Source organism: Amphibalanus amphitrite, unplaced genomic scaffold (assembly GCF_019059575.1).
Source record: "Amphibalanus amphitrite isolate SeventyFive unplaced genomic scaffold, NRLGWU_Aamphi_draft 000029F_arrow, whole genome shotgun sequence".
NCBI classification, from domain to species: Eukaryota; Metazoa; Arthropoda; class Thecostraca; order Balanomorpha; family Balanidae; genus Amphibalanus; species Amphibalanus amphitrite.
In genome coordinates this window covers 1,516,268-1,543,637 of record NW_024881525.1, presented here as the reverse complement: position 1 = coordinate 1,543,637, position 27,370 = coordinate 1,516,268, and the positions used below count along the sequence as shown (strand labels likewise).

The 27,370-nt window shown below is 48.7% G+C and overlaps 2 protein-coding genes across 2 annotated transcripts in view; one reads left to right on the top strand and one right to left on the bottom strand.

Moving 5' to 3' along the window:
- Nucleotides 1-20,379, top strand: part of LOC122366020 — a 74,045-nt gene extending 53,666 nt beyond the window's left edge. Inside the window, exons 3-5 of the mRNA XM_043337762.1 lie at nucleotides 14,854-14,949; nucleotides 17,541-17,671; nucleotides 19,785-20,379. Of these exons, the coding sequence (XP_043193697.1) occupies nucleotides 14,920-14,949; nucleotides 17,541-17,671; nucleotides 19,785-20,307 (684 nt within the window). The 5' untranslated portion in view covers nucleotides 14,854-14,919 and the 3' untranslated portion in view covers nucleotides 20,308-20,379. The remainder of the gene's footprint in view (nucleotides 1-14,853; nucleotides 14,950-17,540; nucleotides 17,672-19,784) is intronic.
- A 289-nt stretch (nucleotides 20,380-20,668) lies between these two features.
- LOC122366022 lies at nucleotides 20,669-25,598 on the bottom strand. The gene is made up of 3 exons (XM_043337779.1): nucleotides 25,073-25,598; nucleotides 24,464-24,688; nucleotides 20,669-21,183 (listed from the first exon to the last, which is right to left on the bottom strand). The coding sequence occupies exons 1-3, from the start codon at nucleotides 25,316-25,318 to the stop codon at nucleotides 21,058-21,060; spliced, it is 597 nt and encodes a 198-aa protein (XP_043193714.1). The 5' UTR covers nucleotides 25,319-25,598; the 3' UTR covers nucleotides 20,669-21,057.
- Between the last annotated feature and the right edge of the window lie 1,772 nt (nucleotides 25,599-27,370).

Below are 27,370 nucleotides of genomic sequence, written 5' to 3'. Positions count from 1 at the left end.
GTGCTTCCTCCGCACGGACGGGATGGGTCGGGGGCCGACGTGCGAGGGCGCCGCACGGCACCATGACGGCCGGGAGCGGCGGCCATATGTCGGCCTCTCATCAGAGCCCCAGATCGGGGGCGGCTCGTGCAGCTTCTCACTCATCAGCTGCGGGTTGGAGTGTGAGTCGCACATCTCCTTGCCATGAATGCCAGTTGGGCTCGCGTCCCAGTCAGCAGCATCGGGCCGACTAGAAGGGCACTGGCTCGTGTGGGGACCATCACTGTCTCCACCTTTCAGCCCATAGTCAAAAATAGTATCGATGGCTCTCAGCCCATCAGCCTCCAACTGATCCTGTACGACCTGATGCACGTCATCAGCCGCTACGAGGACGTCAACCTCACCGCCCCGGAAATCATCAGCCGTCTGGATCTCAGACGGCAACCGAGGTGGCTGAGCAATTGGGGGTGGTGAGCACAGCACGTCTGTGCTCCTCATGTCAAGTTCGGAGGCGTGAGATCCTCCAACAAGGGGACCGCATGTCGGTTTCCGACCACTGGGACCTGCAGCCACAACAGCAGAGGTCTGCAAGAAACTCTTTTCTGTAGAGCTGACATTGTATCGGTGACGGCTGGGCAGCTCAACACCGTGTGTCTGAGCCTCTGCACAAGTACCCGGAGCAGGAGGCTCAGGAGGCTGGAGTGGTTCAGCATCAGGGCTCAACTCAGAAACTGCTGAGGGTGAACGCTGCGTTCCAAACTCCGCATCATGCAGCAGCGAGTGATGCTGGCGGCCACGCTCAGCACACGGACTGCCCAGACATTCCCTGGCCAGGTGTTCAGAGTCGAGGTCTCTGTTGGTCACCGAGAACGTTGCTGGTGGGTCAACAGCAGAGCATTCACTATTCGGGCCCCTAGCAAGCTCTCTGACCCGAATTTCCTCCTTCAAAAACACCAGGAAGTCATCAAAGTGGTGACTCGATCGCCGGGCCCACTCCAGACGCCAGTCTTCGGGGATATTGCCCTTCACCATGGGCAGCAGCAGGCTGGATAGGCTCTCTGAGGAGACACCCAGAGTGCTGAGAGCTCTCGTGTGCGCAGACAGGTGATCTATGAAGGATCGCATGGCCTTCAAGTCACCGTGGCGGACTGATGACATGTTCATCAGCTCCTTCAAGAGAGTCTCCCGTCGCACATTCTCGAGGTCAAATCGCGCTTTCAGAGCTGACACCGCCTGCACATAGCCATCACCCGTGACTGGGATGCCCTGAATGGCCCTCAATGCCGCTCCGGCAAGATGCGACTTGAGGACCACGAATTTCTGAACGTTTGCGTAGCCAGGGTTGTCGTGCACAGCAATCGAAAACAGTTCCCAGAACTCGGGCCATCTCATCACATCACCATCGAATGTGGGAATCGCCACGGTGAGAGTTGATTTCAAACCGGCGCTACCAGCTGCCTTCATCGACTCTGCCCTGAACTGGGCCTCCTCTGCCTTCTCGAGGCGATCCAAGAGGCGAGAACCGAGGAAGGCCTCATCCTCCAGAGTCTGAACATGATTTGTCTCATCAGCTTGACCCTGTTTGTCCAGCTGGACCTGCAAGCCCTGCAACTGAGTCTGGATCTTCTCCACATGGTGAAGTTTTAGGGCAAGTTGGTCCGGGTCTAGCGCTTTCCGATCTCCCTCCCTGTAGGCTCGGAGATCGTTGCACGCTTTAGTAGCCTTTGTGCGGAAACGCGACCTAGCAGCCAGTAGCTCCTCCATGTTTGCGTGAAATGGGAACTAAATCAAAGTACAAAGTGGACTGTATATTCAAAACAAACCATCAATTTACCCAGTGGACTCAACAAATTAAATGTCCGGTAGCCATGGGGACTGTGTCCTCCACTGAATAAATGATCCGGCCCGGAGGACTATGTTGCGATTCCAAATTAAAGAAGGTATAAATACACCAGGCGGATGTATTTTTGATCATCCACAAAATTGACAACAACCATGGCGGGACAGGGCTCCGACTCGGCCCAGTACAAAAGCGGCACCTAAACCAAGAGAAACCTACTTTACGAAATGAGAGCCTCGTTCATGGCTCCCCAACCCGTGAATATCCTCCCTGAATAGGCGCGTTGCCGTATGAAATAGCGACATTGCAAGGCACGCTCAAATGTTACGAACAGCTCCGTGAATATGCTCGCCGAACAGGCCGCTCAGACTAGTAAGGCTTACATATTCACGGCGCTGTGCTATCGGTGGTTGGGGCCAAAAAGCGAATGAGGAACGAGCCGGACAGACTCAGTCCCAGATTTAGACCCTCGAATGTATATGCGTCGCCGAGTAAGCCGACAGCAAGCCTCTCAGACGAGTCTGCCGACGTCCCCAGCAAACGCATATAACATTCGAGGTCCCAACGCACCAGCCGCGACAACAGACATTGCCCGACTGCCCTCCGCCGGCGCACACTCACCCGACCTCGCCTCACAATCACGTGGTCAGCAGCCGACCAATCACTGCACGAGTCCGCGCCGCACAGCCCCGCTCCAGCGAGTGATGCTGTGCCGCAATACAGCGGCCGCGCGTCGGCCGGGAAGCTCAGCCGGCGGCCGGGCGAATCACTGATCACAGCAAGATACAAATATTACTTAAAACCACTCATGACCGAATTTCAACATGTGTATCAGTTTCCCCTTAACCAGCACAATGCATAATGTTAACACTAATCATACATTCCAGATATCTTTTCTTTTAATTAAAACAAATTTTCAAATAGGTTTCATCGTTAGGATGTCTTATAAATGCATGCTATCTTAGATATCAAGTGAGGTAGCTAAATATGTATATTCCTTGGTAGGTAAGTATACCTATATGTGGGGAGTGACTAAAGCTGCAAGCTGCTGTAGAGCGGGCATCAATAGCTTCGTTATAGCAGCTCTCTCTGTTACGCCGTAAACAACTTACTTAAGATCGTATCTAATCTCTTGGCTAGCAATTGACCACCACAGTTAAACGAGTTTGATACGCTGCACCGCAAGAAGTAGCCTGCAAAATGTAGCATTTGCCTCGAGGCTCGAGGTCACAACAGCTAAGTTGAACGACCATGAATATCACCTTTCCTTTCTGGAACCGAAGTTTTTATTGCAATGTAGCTTTATGACAGAAGGAAAAACAGGAATAACAACGCTAAGGTCACCGAACGAACGTACACAATCCGGCATTCACATCGGAGATGTGTGAAGAGCGAGCCTGATGTTGAAACCATGCCCAGTTATTGATATTTACGCGCAAGCGGACAAGTGGACATTTAGCCCCAAATAACGTGTAATTTGCATCTGATCGTGTAATGAGATGATTCACGACCTAAATGTCCTTTATTAACAGTTATTAAAGCGTCAAGGGCGTGCTCTATGCCCAACACCCACGGGCCGAGTCCACCGTTCTCTGCGGGATACCCAGGGACTGTCACCAGGGCGGCACCACGTGGTGCCACAGGTCAGGGCGGACACGAGGGCACCCTCGGAGCGGCGCCGGCCGCGGAGGCGTCTCTGTTGGCTATCGATGGCGTCTCTGTTGGCTATCGATGGTGTTCTGAATGACATATTCATAGCAGCTGCGCGTCTCACTAGACCGAGGACAGGTTTCTAACCGGAATCGACCCGACGTGTCTGGAGCCGACCCTCCCCATTTGTCTGGCCATTCATGTTTCTCGGTATCTGCGGCAGCTTGATATTGTTTTATAGTCACGATGACGTGTGGGCCCATTAGACCTGAATAATGTGAGTGCATCCATCCCCATCATCCCATCTGCAGTCAGTACCTCCTGGCCAGAAGCGCGGTGTGGAGCCCCCGCTGTGCGGTTTGACTCTTCTCCAGCCCCAGGCTGCGTTCGAGGAGTGCACTCAGCGCACCGTGGCGCACCTCCTGACCGGGAGGGTTCCACTGTCCTGTTCCTGAGAGCGGCCAGCGGCGTCGCGGCCCGGTGTTGGTTCGGCGGACCCATCCGCAGGTGACCGGCCGTTCGAGAGCACCTCTCCACGCCATCCACGCCCCTGAGAAAACAGGCAGGCCGTGGCCGCTCACGGCTGGCGTCAACAAAGTCATCGGACTGGCGCCCTGAGTGGCCCGGCGCTGCCGCCGCCGCGAGAAAAGGGACGTGCTGGACAGCAGGCCGGTGGGACGATGACAGCGGAGATGCTGTGCCGTGCGGGTCCATCGCGCCAGTCTCGGAGTCCAGTCGGCGGCTCCTCTCCCCGTCAGGCCGCCACAGGGGGGTACGGGGATAAGCCACTGAGCTCGAGCTGCCTGCCACCTGGTGAGAGCTGTTACAGCTCGCCAGAGGGCGCTGGACAACATACATATAGCAGGGGAGGACGGACATTCATGGGACACACCGTAAATCGTCGCCCCTCGCACAAACGCACGCAATCAGTCTGCTTTGACGGTGACATGAAAAGGTGGTGGCCGGCGGACTTCAGTCAAAATCACACCTCACAATGGGAATTACATTCCACCGCCGTGGGCCGGTGCCCACCTCTGGCAGTTGAATGGGAACCCATGCCGATCGCCGCGCCGGTGGCATTGCGGAGAAGTCGTTGGCCACTTAAGCTGTCTCTCACAGTCCTGCCAGAGGCACCGGCCGCCAGACACCGCCGCGGTCAGAAAGCAGTGGCGCGTTTCACGCCGCCTCCCGACCCATAGATGAGAGGCACTTGCCCAGAGGCTTTCCGGCGGCTTTCCAGCAGGTTTCGTTGGTTTCGCGGCTGGTTTCCGGCGCGAGTGCCATGGAAATTGGCAATGAGGGAGGGAGGAAGGCGGAGTGCCGGGTGTTCAGACACCAAGGAGTGTTGAACCGTGATTTGTTGACGACGGCTGGGTGACGCGGACGGATAAATGGGGGCGGTCTCTTCAGAGAAATGGAGGGGGTGGAAGTGGGAGGGAAGGGCCGAGAGAGAGAGAGAGAGAGAGAGAGAGAGAGAGAGAGAGAGAGAGAGAGAGAGAGAGAGAGAGAGAGAGAGAGAGAGAGAGAGAGAAGAGAGAGAGAGAGAGAGAGAGAGAGAGAGAGAGAGAGAGAGAGGGGGAGGGAGGAGGGAGGGAGGGAGAATAATGTGCGCGGTTTGTTGGCAAATGTCTTTAGCCGACATGCGTGGCTCCTCTTTGGTACACTTCACATTTTTGTTCATTTTAAATCCAGTAGTAAACCGTCGAGAGTGAGCGATTAATCAGGATGGTTTCTACACCCATATTTAAAACGTTGATTGAATTAAGTTTTGCGTGTATCCATAACCGCTACCAAGTTATTGACGTCATAACTCGTTTTCGGGACTGCGGTAATGATCAAGTGGATTTATTACTTGTTAAAACAGTCATAAATTATCCAGCGCTACAAAAAATCACCAAACATGAAAACGCGTGTTCGCACGAACCTGACAGCGGACGGTTCACGTGAGCGCGACTTTCTGGCATGTGACGCCTTTTGTACTGGAGTTGGCATGCTTGGAACGTGATTAATCGCAGAATCGTCTATTTTTGCCTAGTTATATAACACGTTCCCCTTTATACATGTCGTACACTTCATAATGCTACGACTAATGGCCAATCCATAGATGTGCTAAATTTATGGTGGTATTTAAGAAGATGCTTTGACTGAAATGCGTGGGGTGTGATTTATGTGACCTGTTTTTACGTCAATGAAACATACCATTACCCACCTATTTCACAAAGCAGATAAGAACAAGCAGCGATTCTTAAGTGAACACAATGATGGTGAATCGGGGGAAACGCGATGAATAATTCAGTTTGAATTGCCATAATTTTTATTCGCGCTCTATTTCCTCAAAGGAGCAATGGGGTGGATGTTGAGCCATCTAGCTCGCTTAGCAATAAAAACTTGGCTTTCCGGGCAAGTATGTTTTTCCATTCACCAAGCTTGCAATATTGCAATAAGTATGCGCCTAACCAGAAAACATTCCCGGGCTACTTAAATCAACCCGTCTTGTGACATTATCTTTTTCTGCGTTTATAACCAGTGAACCACAATATTGATACTAATTGGCTACTATCTCTGGCTCGATATATTTATCAGGCAGTTTGCGTCTTACTGTGCGTATTAGCTGTATAGTACCGTACCTAATTACTGCAGATGAGGTAGCAAAGCTCGCCGTTGCAGGTTACATACGACTAGGTGCTGTAAGTATCTACGTGGGCCCTAATATGACGTAGTTGCATAAAAAGCGTGTGATAAAGTAAAAAAGTAAGATAGTACCGCGTAGACTTTTTAATGTTTCTTCATGACATCCTCTGTCCTCTAAGAAGTTGACATGTCGATGGTTTTCGTGATATATCACGGCATAACGTATTCGCTAACTGATGCTTCATCTCTAATGACGAGTTGTCAGCTACTACTATTTGTTCGTTTGTTTTCTGTCGATGAATCAGCATGTGTTCTCATCCTGACCATTCATTTATCATTAAGCTTATTAAGACACCGAGTGGCGGCGGCGGTGTATCTGAGCGGCCTTGCTGGGCTCAGAGGCCGGCGCCGCGCTGTAATAAGGCGGCCCTCGGTCCGGCGGACTGTTTATCTGTTGGCAGGTCCTCGCCCACCGACCACCCTCAATGTTGATTAACGATTCACAATGGCCGCTTAGCGCCACTGCCGCTCATGGTCTCTAAGCCGTGGTGACGGGCGCTAGGGGCGGAAGGCCTCTTCAGATGACCCGATATGGAGCGGCAGACGGACTGGACAAGGTGCTGCATGTAAAAGTGTCATGGTCGCAGCGGTGTGTGGCGAACATCTGGGAAGGTTTTATGAGGGACTTGTGTGCCTCCTGTAAAATATGCATATAATATGTGTCATTTCGAACAGAAGATGGTCGGTAGATTCTCATGTTTGGTTTTCCCTACAATTACCAAACTTTTATTTTAGGGGCCTATTGAGCTCTGGTGATGCCTAATATGATATTTTCCGTTTGAAGCTAGGTAGTTTGCGACTTGTGCCTTTCTCCGAGCTGTTTTATGGTCATGTCTTTACGACAGCAATAGGTAAGACCGCCCTGTAAATGACCGGACCTTCCGTTACGGTGTAGGTAGCTTATGAATCGGTCAACTGTTGACATTTGAAGTACATTGCACTGTGGACCCGTCGTGGGTGTTGATATTGTCAGTCACACCACCCCAATCCATTGAATGATTGGTCTGTCTGAGGTGTCGTTGGTGGCTCATCTGTGCAATCAAGTCGGAAATGACACCGCACAGATAATTGGTGTTATGTATCATCCGTGCTTGCATGATACAGCTCCTTACCCCACGCCCCCTCCCCCCATCTATAGTCTGGCAAACCTAGGAAAGAACGGAGTTAAAACGCCTGAATCACTTAGCACGTGTTCTAATCACTTGAAATGTATGGTTCGGAGAAATTCGTGTGAAAAACTGTGAGAGAAAATATGCTCTCATGGTATATAAATGCACATACATCAATGGCCGCTGCACTTTAAATCCGTTCTTTCTTAGGTTTGCCAGACTATAGTTCCGTGATAGCCCAGATGTCTTCTTCAATCTGGTTCAAACAGGTGATCGGCCTCCATTTTCGTCATTGAGAAGTCAGCAACTTCCGCAGGCGGTCGATGACATGGATGGATGCCCGCGGTCAGGGAGATAGATCGATAGAATAATAACTGCTGGTGGTCAGCCGCCTGAGAAAGGATCGTTGAAACGTCGGGTCGGCAAGGGAATGTCTGATCCCAGCCGGTTAGGCTGCAGTCTCAGTCGTGTCTTGTTGTGGTGTCTGGCGATCAAGGCCCGATCGTCGCGTCAGCCGGTTGGATCGCTGCTGGCCACTATGAGGTCAGTGAATTAATTGAATAAGAGAGAGGTACCGACGTCTGAGGTTTATTGATCATAAAGCTGAGGAGGTAACCGGAGACCACAGGGTGCCGATGAATATCTGACGCTGACGACCGCGATGGAGACGGTGTTTACTGTGGTGGTGTGTGCCAAGTTTCTCTGACGTATTGAATGGAACCTCACCATTGCCATCTGATTATTTTCAGTATACTTCAGTCAATGTCTTAATTGGCGGCTAGGTAGGGATGGAAAGCGCTTCCCGTATCAATGCATAATGCATGCCATACGAAAATCCCTTGAATCGCTGGTTTTTGATTCAGCTTAAAAAGACATATTCATGTTACCTCATTGTAAGCCTGCCTGCTGATAAAAAAATGCTAAATGCCCGTCGGTGTTGAGAGCTGCACTGGCGTCAGAAATGAAAACATATGTAATTATGTCTTTTGCTTTGTGCATCCGATAATGTCCATTGACTGTTGCTGGCTGTAAACGATTGAACCACGGCACTAACGACGCCCTTTGTCAGCGGCCATGGTGGCTCTGTTGATCTCTAAACAATGACCGCTACTCACATCTGACCCCTATGGAGATTGGCTGCATAAAGAAGCCAGTCGCCTGCCTGCTCTGTCGACAGGGTGATGGCGATAAAGGTGTCTTCATATCACAAATTGGCGCCGGCTGAGTGAATAAAGAACGCGGCCTTACAAGCTTCCGGGTTAATTATGCTGAGGGGTCGTGACATCCCGCATTTATTGACCACGTGTTGTATGAAAGGGATCCTTCTTCGTCCTTCGTATTAGATACCTTATAATTGATAGCTATTTATTGCATTTTGATTCTCGATTTTGACTCATTTTGCTTTTTGCACGCGCACTCGCACGGATTCGACGGACCAACTCCTCGTTTTGTCGTGAATAGCTGGCATAAAATGTGACGGATCGCGACTAACCTTTCGTACCCTCGAATTAAACAATTATATACATATTACCTACCCTGAAAATCTGATGATCCGTACCCAAATGACCTTTGACCTGAGACCTGTTCTTTTTTTTTTAGACGATCAGGCCAGAATGGCGGATCCGGGTTTTTCAGCGCAACTCTGCGCTTCAATATTATTGTTATTATTATTTTGTGATTTCTAGTGTACCAACAACGAAAAAGATGTTTGTCCTAAAAATTATGGTGGTTGTCAACGTCACATCCGGAAAACATCGAAAGTTTTTCTAACAAACACTTAACCCTCGCCCTGGCAGGGCATTTTTCATAACACGGCCTGGCAGGGGGGGGGGTCGATGCGACCCCCCCCCTCGCGATTGGCTCCTATGGCACCTAGAAACACCAAATTTGGTAGGTAGGTGGGCCCCCTGGAGTTCTCGCCCCTGTGCAAATTTGGTTGCTCTAGATCAATATTTAGGGGGGTTTTGGGGGGTATAAATGTAAAAATTTCGCTAAAAACAGGTCAAAAGTTTTTCGCTTATAACTTTTGATCTAATTAAGATAGAGCAAAAAGAAAAGCACCAGTGAACTCAGCACGTCAAGGCGCGTCGAATGATATACTTTTTAGCTTGTTTAAGTGTACTTAAAGTTTTTCTTAAATTTTAAGTAAACTTAAATTTATAAATTAAGTTCAAGTTAACCAAATTGCGTCATATCGTATATCAATCGATTCGGCTGATCACCAGTAACACAATGATACCATTTTTTAAGCTCTAGCGTCATTATGTGCCAAGTTATTGACAAAAACGTCATTTGACCTCAGTTGACCTCATTTGACCTGACCCATGGATAAGTACACCAAACAAAGAAGCACCAAGTGACCTGCTGTTAAGTACTGTGATTTCAAAGCACAAAAATGATAGAACGAAGCGGATAACTCCAGTATTTTCCGTTTTTAGTATTTTCCCATAGGCTTAACATTACGACGTAATGACCTCTAACTGACCTCAGGTCAGTGACCTCAAAAAATCCGAACTATATGTTATACAACTCGGTGAACTTAGCACATCCTGAAAGTTTGAAGGAGATCAGTCCAAAACTGTGAGTTGGACAGGTGCAAAAAGAAAATTGAAATTTGACCATGACCTTGTACCGGTTTTTCTGACCTGATGACCTGACCCAAGGTCATCCGGACCTGAAATTTTCAGGTCATATGTAAAAAGGTTGCCCCATAGGCTGTGCCAAATTTGGCGGCGCTGCGCGCCGCCGTTTTTACGCTATCTTCGAAAAACCTTAGGGGGGGGGGTCGCATCGACCCCCCCCCCCCTGCCAGGGCGAGGGTTAATACCAACTTGATAGTGTTTGATGAATACACCTCTAAAACAAGACGATGATACATCAAGCAGCTAAAAAGGAACCCTAACGCAATACCCATTCATCAAAGTGCAATATTTTGCAATTATCTGTTCTCTATCTATGGTTGCACTAGGATATCCGCTCACCAGTGCACTCCACGTCATGAGGCACTCGCTCTGCAATCTTTCAGTCATGGGACATCCGCACGACTGGATCGGAACACATCTGATGCCGTGTGCAACGCCGTGCCGTGTGCATCCCTCGTGACCTCTGCACAAACGTGCAGACACATTTCTACCACCACCGCGATGAGTGAGCCCGGTCGGGTCAGCGAGCGTCGCTCTCTCGAGCCTCGCACCTATAAAGCAGTGAAGACGTGACTCTGACTTGCCGCGCGAGTCAGGCATAGTTAAGACCTGGCTGCTGCGGGGAGGCTGTGCGGTTTCCGGGCGGCTTCTGGGCGACTTCTGTGCGGTTTCTGTGCCACTGATTCGTTGGGGGAGTACGCCAGCGGCTGCCGAGATATGTGCAACGTCCGGCGTGACGCGATGTGACGCCATGATGTGACGTCGCGCCCGACGTGACGCGACGGACGTGACGTCGGACCACCTGGAGTCTATGTGATACGTCCCTTGGTCCAGTAGACCTTGTGGTGCCCTCCTGAGCGGGTGACGCGGAGGGAAGTGGCTAGGAACGCGGAGGGAAGCGGCCGGGAACGCGGAGGGAGGCGGAGGGAAGCTGAACATCACGGAGGGACGCGGAAGAACATCAGTCGACACACAGTCGCCGGATTTGAGGCACAGCACCGGTCGAATAATCTTTTTGGATAGCATCGGGCTTCCAGCATGCAGTGATTGTGAGTCTGTTATACTACCAGTTGTGCTGTGAAATTGAGACATTTGGAGTCTGAGGAGATCCGAGCAATATTGTGCGAGCAAGGGAAACTTTTCAGACAATACAGGTGAGCGTAGTTGCCAGGTAGAAGGCTGTATTCCTCTAACGCATCTCGCATCTCTTTTATTACATCACCGAAACAATGTGAACCCAGAACGACGGCTTCAAAGTTATGCAATAAATCCTCCCCGCTTTGTTGTATCAATTGTTGACCTTCCCATGTACTCCACACTGACGTTGCCTAGTCTGAGTGCCCGGAATGTATGGCTCGGCCGCTCGGCCACACTGATGGGTAATTGTGACTGTTATCGCCATGCAAACAATGCCCACCGAGCCTATCCTATGCTCTCAACTATTGTGTCCATTGTTCGGTATCTCTCAGTATATATGGTTAGGATCTCACTCGAGAGGCCGGTCGATACCGCCGGCACCCTCCAGCAAGGCTGTTCTTCACATAGTCAGCCAACCGCGACGCTTATCATAGGAAAGGTACTTAGTGTGACACAGACAGACCGAGACAGCTCAGCGTTGGCGACAACTGCCGAAACTGCTCTCACGCTGAGAATTTCGCCTCCTCGAGGCCTCCACTGGATAGCAACTGCTCAGCCCATTGGGGACTCACTGCTAGCTGCAAAGCTGCATCTCCATTAACCGGTTTGGAGACTACTTCAAGCAGTCTGGCAATGGCCACCTCATTAGGTGACCGCCATTAGGTGATCCAACTCCAAGCCACCGCCTCGGCGGCGGTGTTAGAAGAGACGCCACGTCGCTGTCTTAACCCGCGCCCCGCTGGGGGGGGGGGGGGCAGAATCTGCCCCCCCTCCCGTTTTTCGCCAATAACTTCTAAACGCGTTACGCCAGCGACGTCAAACTTTCAGTACCTTATCATACATCAATTTGACACGTTCCCTGAAAATTTGAGCGAAATCCGTCGGAAAATTTTTGAGAAATTGACGTTTTAGTGACGTCATGTTCGCCATTTTCGCCTAAAAAACGGCAAAATTTCAAACGCCGCTAACTTCTTCATTTTTAAAGGAATCAAGACGTAACAAAAAAGGTTATACGTGATTCTACTTTGTCTATCAAATGGCTATCTCGGTGTTTTGAAAATTTTGGATTTTGGCCAAAATTTTTCCAAAAAACTGACTTTTTTGGGAAAATATTTATAAAATCCAAAATTTTGAGTTTATCGAAAAAACCGGAATATATGTCAAAGAAGTGGTCTATGTGCATCTACATACCAATTTTTAGAAGAATCGGTTCAAAAATGTGGGAGTTATTCAAAATTTTATGACGTCACGACACACAAAAATTTTGAAAAATGATTTTTTTGGAAGTTCTAGACCTCGTACGGAAATAAAAATAGCACCATTCGATTTGCCGTGAAAAACTGCATCGGATAGACACCTTTTTAGGCCTTAACAACCAACTTCAAAATTTGACCTCACTTGACCTGACCTTGACCTGACCTCGACCTGAAATTCATCCAGAGGTGGTCCATATCACTTATTGAGTGTGTCTATTGAATTCCATGAGTAAAATGACCCATAAAACATGTGTCGCACATGCCCTTTTCTATATTTTGTTTTTGGTGACCTGACCTGACCTGACCTGACCTGACCTTGACCTTGACCTTTGAATGACATTGTGTGCAACGAATATTGTCTTGGTAGTCTAAGAACACGTTTTGGGCAATCAGTCTCAGTCCATTCTTCGGCAACTACGGTGCAAGGCCAATACTGCAGAAACTTGCATTTTGTACCCTTGACCTGACCTTGACCTGACCTCTGACCTACTTAAGCAAAAAAATTTGGGCTCTTAAGATCCGCCTTGTTGAGAGCTTTCGATTGCCGTTTTCCCCCGTCTTTCTACGACCAGCGGTTCGGAAGTTAGACAGGGGGGGGCAGAATCTGCCCCCCCCAGCAGGGCGCGTATGGCTGAATAGCCCAGCGGGGCGCGGGTTAAAGGGACCCTCCCACCTTAACATTAGATTTGAGTTGAGATTGCCAAAATGGGGTCCCTGGCTCACAATTACCGGTTTCAGCACTCACAACATCGAGAAATGCCTTAAATCGGAAATATTGAATTTCAAAATTGCAGCATTTGGATTCAGACGTCTGAATGTGTGACGTCAGCGCTAATGCTTTTGAATACCCCTCTGAATGTGTGACGTCAGCGCAGATCTAACGATTTTTAAATGTTTGACTAAAACGTTCCGTAGCATGCGGTGGTACCTATATGCTGCTTTGCGCGCAACAAGCGCCGCACTTTCAGCTGCCAAACTATTGCTTCCAAATAAAGTCGCTAGGAACAGCGGGGATCCCAAAAAGTAAACAAAAGTAAAAGTCCAATATCTTGAAAACCGGTGAGTATTTTTCGGTGAAATTTGGTAGATATTCGTTTTCGCTCTTTCTGAACCGAGCGACATCACTTTCATGCCGATTCATTAACTTTTTTGAAGGTGGGCGGGTCCCTTTAAGTACCGACGCGCCGTCGGTACACCTGAGAATCGTTGGCACGGTACTCAGTACTCACGTGATATCGCTGAGGTTCCGGGCTGTTTGGGATAGTCCAGCGACTTACACCCCAGTTCGTGAGTGACAGGTGTCCTTGCCAGCACCGCTCGTGACTGCGGCTGCTGACCGTTATCAAACGGAGCCGACCTGTGGTAACCGAGGCGGCGACCTCCCGAGCAGGGTGGCGGGGGCGGGAAGCTGGCTGTCCGCCGCCCGCGTCCAGCCGGGTGGCAGGGGCGGGGAGCAGTGTTTCCGCCGCCCGCCGTCCGTCGCACGCCGCTTGCTGCTCCGTCGCTCACCGTCCACTTCGCTAGGCTAAAACATGCGACCCAACGGTCCCGCAAGTCAAGTACATACGTCTTATCGTGGCTGCCCACCGCCAAAAACGGCTCAGCCCGGCCCGGCTGCTCCACTGCGTGAATGAGTCAGCCCATCTTTTTAAATGCTAAGCCTCTCAACTCTTGGCGGCGCGGATGGGCGCTGGGCCTTTGACGAGTGCCGGGTGCTGGCACCGAGGTATGCGGGGCTGCAATTCATCGGGTGTCAGCGGTGTCACACGTGCAGTGACACGTGTGTCAACGTGACTTGACACCTTAGCCCTGTACTCCCGATGTCGAGTCACGGACGTCCGTGCGGAGGCAAGGGGACGAAGGTCTGCAATTCGACGACTCTGCACTCGGCATCCTTACAGCTAGGTGTTTTGTCTTTGGCGAGATGTGCAATGTAATACAGTCGTTCAAATGTTTGGTAGTTAATACGAGCATATCAGAAACTCATTACATTAGCATATTATTTTTTACTATCACAATATTCGCCTTTGATGTGCTGTGTCTCCTCATCGGCTCCTGCAACAGCAGTTCTCCACACCTGACTAAAATACACGGAGGTACCGATTGTTTAAAAGAGGCATGGAAGGTCAGACATCGCCTTATGCACCTCATATTACCTGCCAATTCCCAACGCCTTCGTGTAAACTGCTTCATGCAATTTGCGTCATGGACACTATCATTGGTGACACTATGTGTCACCAATGATATCAGTGGTGGCTGCAGTTACACACGCATTTCCTGTATAGGATGACCAATTAATCGTTGTATGCATTCCACCGGATGTGTTTCTCCCTGTGTGCGATCCGTGTCCGTCGCTGTTATTTCCCTGTGGGAACTCAGCGGCGGTCGTTTTCTCTGTGGATCCTCCTACGTGCGTCACTGCTCGTCGGCTGTGCGCCAAGTCGGTGGCGACCTACGAACGGTGTGTACCGCGGCGACCTGCGCACTGTGATCGCCGTGCACGCGCCGCTCACCTATATAGCCCGGTGACCGGTGTGTTTGTGTTGCAGACATCGGCATCCCCATGGTGTCGTGATCATCGGAGCGCCGCAAAGGCCGAGGACGGCACACGCAAAATGCGACCGGTCGTCATGACAGCAATAGTGGTGAGTGCTGAGTGAGAGAGAGAGAGAGAGAGAGAGAGAGAGAGAGAGAGAGAGAGAGAGAGAGAGAGAGAGAGAGAGAGAGAGAGAGAGAGAGAGAGAGAGAGAGAGAGATTTTGCATCCCCTTTCCTTCAAGGGCAGTCTTTGCATCAGCGCTTTCATCAAAAGTAGTTTGCAATACAGGTGATGGACCTTACAAAATAAAAGGCAGTCTAAAGTTTCGCCTTTTTGGTCTTTTCACTTTCGTTTTGGCGGTTTAGATTGTAGGTTCTCCCTAGCAGTCCATATGAATACTCTAAAATGATACGAGTATGTGATACTCGATATAGCCCCGTACCAGCGTATTAGGTATCACAAGATTTTTATAGTATGCCTATGGACTTCCTATCATGTCTCCCAAATATAGGCTATGTTTATTTTATTGCAACAGAATTAGGCACTCTGTAGTTCGTATGTAATAGGCCTCCCGGCAACAGACCCTCGCACTTATAGGGATAAGAGAGAGAGAGAGAGAGAGAGAGAGAGAGAGAGAGAGAGAGAGAGAGAGAGAGAGAGAGAGAGAGAGAGAGAGAGAGAGAGAGAGAGAGAGAGAGAGAGAGAGAGAGAGAGAGAGAGAGAGAGAGAGAGAGAGAGAGAGAGAGAGAGAGAGAGAGGCTCAAACGGATCCCCTTCTCTTTTTTTTTGCGAATAACTCGCGACAAAAGCGGCCGAGTGTAACGAAACTTTCAGTTCTCTCGAAATAGTCAATTTTACACCTACCCTTGAAAGTTCTTGACATTGACCGAAATGTTCTTTGACCTGGGACCTGTTTCTCGAAGCAGCGTCAAGCCCTAATCGCGATTCTGCAAATGTCAGTGCACATTGTCCGTGCGTTTCCAGGCTTTTGTGGCTGGTAACGAAAATTGACCTGACCTGGAAGGTCATCCAATGCCCTAGGACCTTAAAATTGGGTATTATCGGCTCCCTGTAGTCACAGAAAACACACCATTTTTCGCAAAGCCTTTGGCTTGATCAGGGGCCAAACGGCTGGGTTCTTTAATAGTTCATTTGTATACTTTCACATATATTCCTTTTTTATTATCCGGCAATGCATAGGTCAATATTGCAAACATACCTATTATCAAACTTTACTTATGCAATTTCCAAATTTTTAAACATTTTAGAAACAATCAGTGTTAGCTTAAAAACCAGGCTTTTGAGAACGACTACCGTTTAACCATCTTTTATCCACCAACCATGACGTTATTCTGACGTCATTTTCGGTAGACCTATGGTAGTTACGACTTACAAGGTTTTCTTTAAGCACAAGTGTCAAAAGGAGGCAGCCGAATGTGCTGAAAGTTTCGTGTCTATGCACTGAGCTTTTTAGAAGAGATTGCAGAATGCGGAAAACGATTGGGGCTCTGTAGAGCCATGGGTCATGCGCAGGTTAACCTGAACCTCATTGGCCGAAGCTCAGTGTTTGCTGAGACCAGAATAAATGTTTGGCCGCTATTTTCCATGCGTTGAATTAATGTCGTATAATCTTCTCGGCATCGTATGTTAACTTCAGACTCAGCCCGTGTCCGACGCGTGCTACGTATTCTTAGCTATGACATAAAAAACGAGCATAATTTGTGGTCTCTGATATAAGTAAAATCACAATAACTACAAAGACGCACGGTTCCCCACAGAATGAAGCTCATCATTAACTAAACTCCTCGTTCAGTGTGGCAGCAAGAGATTATTGCTCCATTCAGTCACAGAACAAACAGTTTTTATGTCTACCTACATATACTGGACAAAAAGATTGATCAATGACGGAGTGAAAAATCTGAGATGTAGAACATCACTTCTGTAACATGATTTCGCATGGAATGATAGTAAAATCTCCCAGCTTGTAGCGGTTCTGTTGAAGTAAGAATAACTACCAAAATGAGGCGAGGGCAGTACCTATAGGTACTCGACTTTGCTAATATCCTTCTTGATATTCAAGATGGAGTGCACATAAACCTCTCAGTAATATCTGCCATATCACAATGCGGAATTAGTATGCCATAAAACAGTGCATAGTTTTTTTCCATTCCGAGTTGGAGCATGTTGCCGTCATCACATAATTAGGTGAGGACGGTGGCAGGTTTCTTTAAAGAAACCTGTACTGCTATGTTTTTAGCGTTGTTCAGTGACCTTTTTGGGACGTTTGAAGTTTAGGCTTTGGCTCCAGTTAGCCCTCAAATATGCTTCTTGTCTTTGATATTGCCTGTTGAGTTGTTTTATGAATTCATGCATAAAGATCTATACATTATTCATGACTCAGTTGCATGCTCACTTCATGGGAACAAGGACATGTTAGTTGACATCAGTGTTCAAAACATGCTGAATCGATCCGCAGATTTTATATGAATTATGAAATTAAACCCCGTATTTCACAATCGTGTTGTTCATTGTTGCTGCTGACCTGTGTGATATGTCCGTGGTCTGTAGGTACGTTTTGCTGGAGCCTGATGACTGACGGCTGGTACTGGTAGTGGTGACTGATGGCTGATGTCTGATGACTGGCGGCCGGTGACTGATGCCTGATGTCGGGTGACTGACGTCCGGCGCCTGTCGGCAGGTTTTGTTGGTGTCGGCTACGGTAGGCGGCGAGGGCAGCGGATCATTGTCTCAGATGGAGACTGCACTATCCAGTCAGCGTTCCCGACCAACGCATCGGCAGAGGCATCGGCACGGGAGCAGCCACCTCAGGTCAGTGCGCCGCCAGCCGACCCGTGCTCACCGACCCAGTGCAGCTACCCGGTACAAGCGCTTGGTGATTGGTGTATTTATCACAATGCTTGGGTAACTAAATTGGTATTTGGTAATATGTGCTATCCGCTGGTGTCATCCTTTTATGCTGCTTAGGTATAAGATCATTTGTTTGCTTATTTCTGAACGGTGCATGCTGCATATTTTTGTCCTCTGAATAAAAAGCAAAGCCAACACAACCACGATACCCATGGGTCATGTCATACTTAATGAAAAAATCACACATATCAAATAAAGCTTGAATGATTGCTTAGCTGATAGCGATGCATAATGCATGTTGTTTACTAAATGCTATCCCTGTTCACTAAGCTAGCCGGAATTGCACTGCACGTCCAGATTCCCAAACCTGTCATTCAGTCGGCTATTCTGTTTCTCAATGGGAAACTGCACGATTTACGATCGACCGATAGACGTGATTACATAGACGAGATTGTTGTGGGTACCTATGTGAGGTCAAGCTCACCATTCACGTCAAAAAGTCCAATGGGGTCCGGTGTAGGTACAAATACATAGCTCTAGTACACATATCGTTACGGCTTGTAGTTGGCATCCTTGTCCTTTTTCCGATGTGTCGCGGTCCTACCTGCGTGTCTTGGTGCATTTTCGCCCTGCGCGTGCGTCGGCGCAGTCGCGGTTTCCGGAAACAATCGTGCGGGGGTCCTCCGGGTCCGCGCATGTGGGTGGGGGTGGGGATGGGGGTGGGGGAGGGGTGGCTCCATCCTCCCCCCCCCCCACCGACATCATTTGTGCGGCGCTAACATCCCCGCAGAGTGCGCTGCGGCCGCCCGGTCCCCCTGGTCGCAAACAAATAGCCTATACAGGCGGAAAGCTGACGATCCTGCGTGATGGGTCATAGCGTACGGCGGGGGTCGTGACCTTACCGATACATGGCAACACCACGGTCGGCCGCGTACCTGGGGAGAGGTGCTGGGAGCTCCAGCGGCGCCGTGGGACAAACAGTCAACAGGTATCATCTAGCTGTGACCTTTTGCTCTGGAGATTCCGCGTACCCATCAACACCACCGAGCGGCGCCGTGGGGACAGTCATTTGTCAGCGCAAAGGTTCCGGTTCCAATTGATAGGCTTTAAATACAACGAGGCTTAGTGGTCTTACTGTTGCCAGGCTAGGCATGACAGATGCCGCAGAAGGCATGAATCTGGTCATACATGAGAGACGACGATGGGAGTGCATTCATTATAGGTTGCGGAGTCTCTATGATTATTCATAAGTGCTTAGTTGCCGCAACATCATGTCAAATATCCTGCATAATTTTAACACCGAATTAGCTAATAGGGTTGTAAATGTTTGCACAGTGAATGATAATGTGTAATGTGTAGACATGATAATGTGGAAATCCAAGTTTATGCCTCCCTAAGTGGAGTCATTCATTTTGAGAGGAAACTAATGAGTGTGTTATCATTACATATTGTATGTTAATGAGCATAATTAATTGCAGGAAAGACAGTTTAGGCTAGTACATAAACAAGGTCAATCTGGCGAAAGTGATCGTTTTGTGTCCAGTGGATTAGAAGTTTTGATTATAACTACACCTTTTATTTCCCAAACGTCAAATCATAAAACATAACTACAACTTCCAATTATCCCATCCGGTTCATATAAGTTGTGATACCTTCTAAGCATTAGCGATGGCCGATGAATATCATGAATCAAGTGGAAACGCTGCTGAAACCATGCAAGGGTTACACCCTTCGCCGACGACCGTCTGTGTGTGTCTACCCGCTGACTGGGCTACAGAGTCTGACCTCTCGTCTATTCGAGTCTGATCACCAACTATGTAATTCGGTTCTGACCCTACTGAGTCTGACCTGCCGTCTGTTCGAGTGTGTTCGAGTCTTACCTCCCATATGCTCTTACCGAGTTTGCCGCCCGCTTGTTGTTCAAGTCTGACCTCCGGTCTGTTCGAGTGTGCTCAAGTCTGACCTCTCGTATGTACCGAGTCTGACCTCCCGTATGCACCGAGCCTAACCTCTGGTCTGTTTGTGTCTGAGCTCCCGTATGTACCGACTCTGACCTGTCGTCTGCTCTCGACAGGCACAGTCGCCGCCGGAGCCCACAGCTGCCCGTCTCTGCTCCGCTCCAGCTGCCCAGCGACCTCCAGGAGTCGGGCGAGCGCATCGAGCTCGAGCACGGCCGTCGCCGCTACGCCCAGCCTTCGGGTGACTTCTCCGTCTGCTGCCCGGCGGTGGAGGAGCGCACCAGCCCCAAGGCGGGCACGCGGCGCGACGGCAGCCTGGCGCTGCTCTACGCCAGCGACGAGTTCAAGCAGGTGTTCTTTGAACGCTCGTGTGACACTCGGGGCCCTCAGCCGCTGCCGCGCCGCCGCCACCGGTGCGCGCAGGAGTACTCGTACTCGTACGCAGTACTGGACATCAGTGGCAACAAAGTATTGGACCTTATCCGAATACGGAGTGGGTGTCGGTGTGAGGTGAAACGCCGCTCAAACCGGCGCCGGAAGAAGCGGAGGCGAGACCGCAACAAGCGGGCAGAGATCCGCCGCAAACGGCGACGCCAGCGAGGGTCGCAATCTCAGACGAACGCTCGCAACGCGTCATAGCTTTATAATAATTATGTGATGGTGTTTGGCTGCAAGGCGTGTCTGACATGTGAATAACAAGTATCTCGGCCACGTGAGTGATTTCTGAGTGCCGACGGCGGCGGCTGGACACTGTATGACGCTGTGGCTCGGCGCGCCAACTCATGTTGATGCGAGGTCTGAGCAAATGGTTCCTATGCGTGCTCTGTGCCACTGCCACTGCGGCAGTTGCTGTGCGCGCCGGCCCTCACCTCAGGGTGTGCGCTCGCGCCGACGCTGCTCCGGCGCCGGGGCTGCTAAGGCGTTGCGCCATGCGCCGCCACGACGCTGGTGTACCACCTACTCGGTGGTCTGCCTGGCCTCGACTGAAAACACTACATGATTTCCTCATGATTCTGTGTAATGCCCAGAGAAAACGTGCGCGTGCTGTACACGGTACAGTTCGTTATGCAGCCACACAAACACAACAATAGTACACCAACCTTACGGCAGCCAGCAGCTAAACGCATTGACAATAACTCGTTCAGTTTACCAACTAGTCTAATGATGGCAAATCTGCAAAGGGTTATGACCAAACACACACAACTTGAGCTGCCTCACAGACATCAGCGCAACCCGTGACGAATACCTAAACGAACAACCCTCCCTTCCGCAGCATTCAAGCTCCAATTTTATCCACACCGAGGTGCAAACTGCTGTCATAGCATGCACTAGCTACTAAATACATAAGTCGCCACATCGCTTTAGCATCGCTCCGCACAACTCGGGTGTTTAGAATATCCTCTGGATGGTACAGCAGCCGTTGTTGAGGTTGTTGAGCGAGATGTTCATGCCGTTCAGGTCGGTGCCGCCATTGGTGATCGAGTACGTGCTCGGGAACGTCAGCGAGTACATCATCTGTCGGGGGGGGGGGGGGCAGAGGCCGTCACGTCACAGCACTGCACGAGGACGTCACGTCTCAGCACCACGAAGCCGTCACGTCACGTATGGTTAGGGGTCTGAGAACGTAGGACTTTCTGAACCGAGGGGTGGGAAATGGGATCATGATCACGAGTGGGAAGGTTTATTTTCGGGTCAACACTGCTGTCAAGTTTAGATCTGCAGCGGTCTTAGGAGTTCATACTCGAGTCTCGACTGAAGCGCATATCAACCAGCTATAAAACCATGCAACATTCAGCTATGAAGATAGGCATCAGTCGCCATGCTAAATAAGCCATTGATATTCGTATACAAACTGCAAGGCACGGTAAGACGATACGTTTCAGATGGTCATCACAAAATAGGCACACACCTAATCGCATGACGCATCTTCAAAACTTGGTGCATTTCGTTAAAACCAGAAATTTATATAAAATTTTAGTTCAACATATTTGAACATTTGGTTAGGACTGCTCTGAAAAAAAAACTCGATGTTAGCCGTTCTGTTGAGAGACTTTGCTTGTCTTTCTTATTGTTTGTCCAGTTATATGTCGCGAACGGAGAAAAACATTAAATCGTATTACTTACTCACAAGTGGGACTTGGCCGCATACAATATGAGGTTCTCATTGAAAACCTATGCTCATTATGATAATTAGCGCAGAGCATTTCATTGGCTCCATAGCGGTGAGATGGGGCCGGGGGAGGGGGATGAATTCGATCCGCGCCAGAGAGCGGTGGTCAGATCGTCATACATCAGGACGCGGGGACATTTTACGCCTCCCTTCTAACTCCGCTCATGGACCCAATATAGTGACGCCACGCGAGGTAGGCGGCATTCGAAAGAACGCCAAATAATTATGGATTAAGGACTCTTTTGACTTTATCGGTCAGGCTAAGGGTCAGGTCGCCAGAGCCCAAAGGTCAGGAAAGGTAAAATTTTCCCGATTTAGACATTCTGGCTCAATTTGGTCCATACATCTCGTCAAAGAGCAACAGTGTCGTATGAAAACTATGATAGCTATCTTGTAGCTTTTCCACCAATGTGTTCTAGATTTGACCTAGGATGATTTGTCTTATATGGGACAAAAAATGACGTGATTGTTGATTTTTTGTTATAACTTTCGACACAAATCTTGTGACAATTATTTTGCTTGTGTATCGTGTTTCTCTCGTCAAAACGCGTGAAGCGAACAAAATTTTGACTTTGAAAGATCGTTAACAAATTTGACCAAAGGGTAATGTCACCACCTGATAGGAAGAAGCACTGTTACATGCGCTCCGTATCAATGACCTGAACACATCCAAGGTGTTTCCATTGTTCTGTTGCACATCTATATCAAAAGTTATTGCCGAAACCCTCCGGTGATCTCTCATTACCTTCGATGACCAGAGAAAGATGTAAATATTTACATCCACTGTTTTTGTGTGTTGCGTTTGATGTGATATTTCAGATCAGTGGGTATATTATAGCCAAAGACCTCTTCCCATCTCGAAAGTGAGAGGGCATTCGTTAAAATAGCAGAGGACAATATGTGAATGAATTATGAAAAGCCTTGTGAAAACCTATCAATAATCAACCATCATCGCTAATGACCATCTGCTCTTTCCACCGGAAAACCTACTTCTTTTGCTTTGTTATTTTTACGCTATTTCCCAAGCACTTTCGGAGCATGTGAATGCATTAACATATGTGAATAGAAGTAGTGGGTACTGTCAGGTGAGGTATATGACAACATGGTCACTGCATTCGTTTGCATCCTATTGTCATTGTGCAATGACGCCTTGTCTGTAATCCTACCACAACTGATTCTCATGTGAAAAATCACGCCCGTTTCGTGATAATCCAATTAGTAATGATTTATTGTGGGCTCCATCCCGATTCCCGACTCAGACACTATCGACAGAATGCTAATGTTATCCAGTATTGTCTTACCAGTTTGTTTATGAGAGTTCAGCTACTGAATATCTCACCGAATGTCAAGTACCTACAAATTGCTAATAAAAACGGGTTTGAAATAACGAGTGTCGTAAAACTGATGAAAACTAGCTTGGTGAAAACTAAAAGCTAAGAAGTTCAAATAATTTAAAGTATTTCATAATTTCTTACACTTGGCAGAAGGATGCAATTGTCAAGTAAATGTTGAAAGTTAGCAAGCAGCCATGAGAGGCACTATGTAAACTGTTGTTTGATAGATAATCGTTATTCCTAAATGTAGTAATACCCGACGTGTCGCTTATTCGCTACATCAGGTCACTTATTAGGTACTATATTCATTAGTCATTACAAATTTTGCTGCGGATTTGGATGACAGAAAGCGAAACGTGGCGCCATTGATATGTAGTATGCAATTGTAAATTTGTAATGTGCAATTAACGGCAAGTTAATAAGAAGTAGAACCAATCACGTAAAAGCCGATCTGCGGGGCGAAACTAAGGCCACAGGCGAAACGTTTCAAATACTTTGCTTCTTACGAACGGCAAATTAATTATTGTGCTCCGCAACAATATTATCGGTAGGTTATCATTGAATTGCATTTATTTGATAACAGCTTTGCTAGAGTTATTAGGTTCAGCGTTATGAAAGGTAATTATACTCGTACATTCAATATAGCATTCAGAAGTCTGGAAAAAAGTAAGTTTTAAATGCGAAAGGGACGAATAAACGAATGAATCAGAATTAAATTATTTTAAGTTCAGAATTTACTGATTCAGCATTTAATACAAGTTTCTGAATACCCGGTATTGTCATTAAGACGTTTAACCCTCTCCGGACCTATCGCTTTTTTTTTTTGTCTAGCGCCTCGGCCGATTGGGGAGGGGATTTGATAGAAACCCCTTGTCGTTTCGTCCCTAATTGAGCTAGAGCTTCACGGAAAAAACCTAGTGTATGCGTCGTTGAGAGACGGAGCCACTGGTAACCAATTTTACAGTCTTGACTCTTGTGTTATCCGGTGACATCAAATGTCAGTTAAAATGCGCCAAGGCACGGGTTCGGTTTTAGGTGAAGAGAGCTTATGATGCACTTGTTCAGACACTTTGCATTTGCAAACTACATTGACAACTCATCGCCACTCCAGTCTCAAGTCAGGTGATTCTCTAAAACTGTGTCACTAACGGTTACCCTTTGCTCACCGGCATCTCAATAAATTCACACACGCGGGTACAGAGACACCATTTGTACCCAGAGCCCTCCAAAACAGCAACAGCCCCCCACCCCCCCCCCCCCCACCTCCAACCCCTCCCTCCCTCCGTCTCACCTCACTAAGATCAAATGTGCCACTGGAGGCCAGCGTTTCCAGCGAGTCCATGGCACAGTTCTCGTCACCTCCTGGCTTCAGGAAGAGAGGCGTGGCTGTGTCAGTTACCAGGTCACCGAAGGCGTTTCCCTGAAGCATGACGGGCTCTCCGTCTCTCTGTGTCAGCACAAAGTACTCGTTGGCCTGGGCAGAGTTGAATTGGGCCGTGTAGCAGATCGCCATTCGCTGTGAAAATGAGAGGGAGGTCAGGTCGCGGTGAACGGTGGAACGAATGTCAGAGGGTCGACACGGGACACAGATGCTGTCTAAAACGCGATATAAATATGCGTACTATGCAAACTTGCAATAGGTAGCTAAATTGGACAGCAGTTGGAAAATGAAAACGTAATTATCTGAGCGGCAAAACGGTCTGGTTAGGAGCTACGGTAGTGCCCTGGCCTCACTACCGCATTGCTGTTCTTTTGTGAGACCTGGTACGCACCAGAGAACCCTCTAAAGACTACAGACCCACCAGTGTAGTGCTGCCGCCAGAGCGCTCTCTGCGTGGACCCACCAGCAGGTACTGTCACCTGAGCGCCCCCGCGCGGACCCACCAGAGCTGCCACCTACCGGCGCCACTGTGGTCGTCGTCGTTGTCGTTGTTGTTGTCGTTGTCGTTGTTGCTGCTAAATTAAACAGGCTGACATTACTTGAAGCTAGCTTATAACTGTTGAGCATTCCTGCTGTGAGCAGAAACGCGCCTCCGAACATGAAGAGCGAGAAGAACTTGTAGCGCTGCGACACGACGTACGGCAGCAGCAGCGCCACCTTCTTCACTCCCAGAGGAGTGGTCACCGTGATGGGAAGCAGCGTCATGTCGCAATCGGCGCCGTGCACCAGCACTCACAGGAAAATGCTCGCGAACGCATCTGCCGCGCGCTTAAATCCGTGGTTCTTGTGGTGTAACGCACCGGTGCGATGGCAAAAAGACGGCTACGGTAGCAGGCAGGGCGACGTAACGGCCAGAGGTCACGAGTGTGGGATTCACCGATCACGACTCACTGAGTCAACCGGAAGATCGTTAAACTGTTTGAGGTGGTATGGTATGCACAGTTTTTGTCGCTGACAATCTGTGACGAGCTGTACGCACGATGATCGCAAGATTCCATACTTAGCTCCTACGTCGTTTATGCAGAATCTTGGAAACCGTTCCATCCTGATTCCTGAAGTTCCCGTGGTCGGCGGCGATCTTGCCGACCGGGGCGGCATCCAGTAACAAGTGGCTCCATCTGCCTGACGGCGCCGGTGACCGCCAGGTGACGCTGCGGGTCGATCGTGACTCTCCGGAGCGGTCCCCGTCCGCAGGGTCACGAGCGGACCGAGCGCCAGCAGCGATCATAAGCTAATAACGTTGCAGGCGGCGCTTCGTGGTCCTGTGATGAGACGCCAAGGAGACGAACAACAGTAGGCTGGCTTACTATGCAGGGACATTATTATAGCAGCACCAATCGGTTTTATACATTCGCTCCCAGCTAATAGGTATTGGGAGAAGGCTGGTGAATCCTCCGCCGTTTAGCCCCTAATTATTACGTTGTATTACGTTAATTTTACCGGCATCGCGTTTCTCGCGTCGAGATGTGTCGAATGAACAATAAGTTGACCTGAAAAGGTCAGCTTTCAAATTTGACCTCAAGTTCATTGAAAAGGTCATGCTGCATATCAGTCGATTTATATTGTTTAGCTGAACGCAACAAGGGTATTTTGATCGGTCTAGCATGTTTTATCTAAAGCTATTGTAAACAACTGCCAGAGATGTTTCGCGACTTGAGATGACCTCAGAGTCATAAAGAGGGAGATCACGGGTGCAATTTTTCGATTCAGTGTGTCATGTTTACCTGCATCCCGATCTTCGATTGTTTATTTGTTTTGGTCCAATAGAAGAGCAGAAGCCAGTTTTACCAACAGAAAAATAGCCGCCTGCCGGAATTTTTTGTCTAAAGACCGCTTCACTGTTCACATACGGTGACGGTGAAGTCATATTCGCTTACGTGCCCGTCGCGTTTTCGCTCCGTATGTGAAGCGGTCTTTAGGCAAAAAATTCCGGCAGGCGGCTATTTTTCTGTTGGTAAAACTGGCCTCAGTTCAATTTTTGTGACCTATAAGTCAATGGGCACGTAAATGGGCACGCGATGGGCACGTAAGCGGATAGGGCTTTACCGTTTCATTATCGGTGTGTGAAGCGGTCTTTAGGCAAAAAAATTCCGGCAGACGGCTATTATTCTGTTGGTAAAACTGGCCTCAGGTTGACCCTGTGGCAGCACCAGGATGAGGAGGCTAGGTTTAATTTTAACTGTTGGAAGATGTGAAAGCTGTTAAGAGGAAAGCACTAAAAGTTTTATACTTTTATCTCAAAGCGTTCGAGAGCTACCTACTGCAAATATGCTCGGGTGACGAGGCTCCTCATGATGGACCCTCCCGGGTCAAGAAATGTGGCATATAGAACGCATTGGCTAATGGCTATTGCAAATACATTCACATATGTAATATGTAAGTACGTACCGAATTTCCTTTCATCTAGCACCTGAGGTCTCTTCAACAAACCACATAGACCGATGCACCGGTGTGATACTGTAATTTGTATACAGTAAATCTTGTTTTTTTTCCTTAGGTCAAGGAGACGTCATTTTTTATGTGAGTACCAATAACATCCAAACGTTATAAAAGGTGAATATAACACTGGCAGAAGAATGCTTTCTCAAGAAAGGGGAAAACGGTCCTCCATTACAATTTTGTTGCATCATTATTATAAGATATCCGAAAGCCTTGACAGGATCAGATAGGATTGCGACACACTGAAGGACAACGACCAATCAGCGGCTGGCTGCGGTCTGTGCCGGTCTATTGGGCTCGTAGTCGGCCGTATACGTA

What these genes read in the sequence shown, in the direction of transcription:
- LOC122366022 (XM_043337779.1), bottom strand. Translation starts at nt 25,318, where the DNA reads ATGACGCTGCTTCCCATCACGGTGACCACTCCTCTGGGAGTGAAGAAG. An exon ending in CGACGACCACAGTGGCGCCG is followed by an intron (nt 24,689 to 25,072) that starts GTAGGTGGCAGC and finishes TCATTTTCACAG; the next exon opens with CGAATGGCGATCTGCTACAC. An exon ending in GCACATTTGATCTTAGTGAG is followed by an intron (nt 21,184 to 24,463) that starts GTGAGACGGAGG and finishes CCCCCCCGACAG; the next exon opens with ATGATGTACTCGCTGACGTT.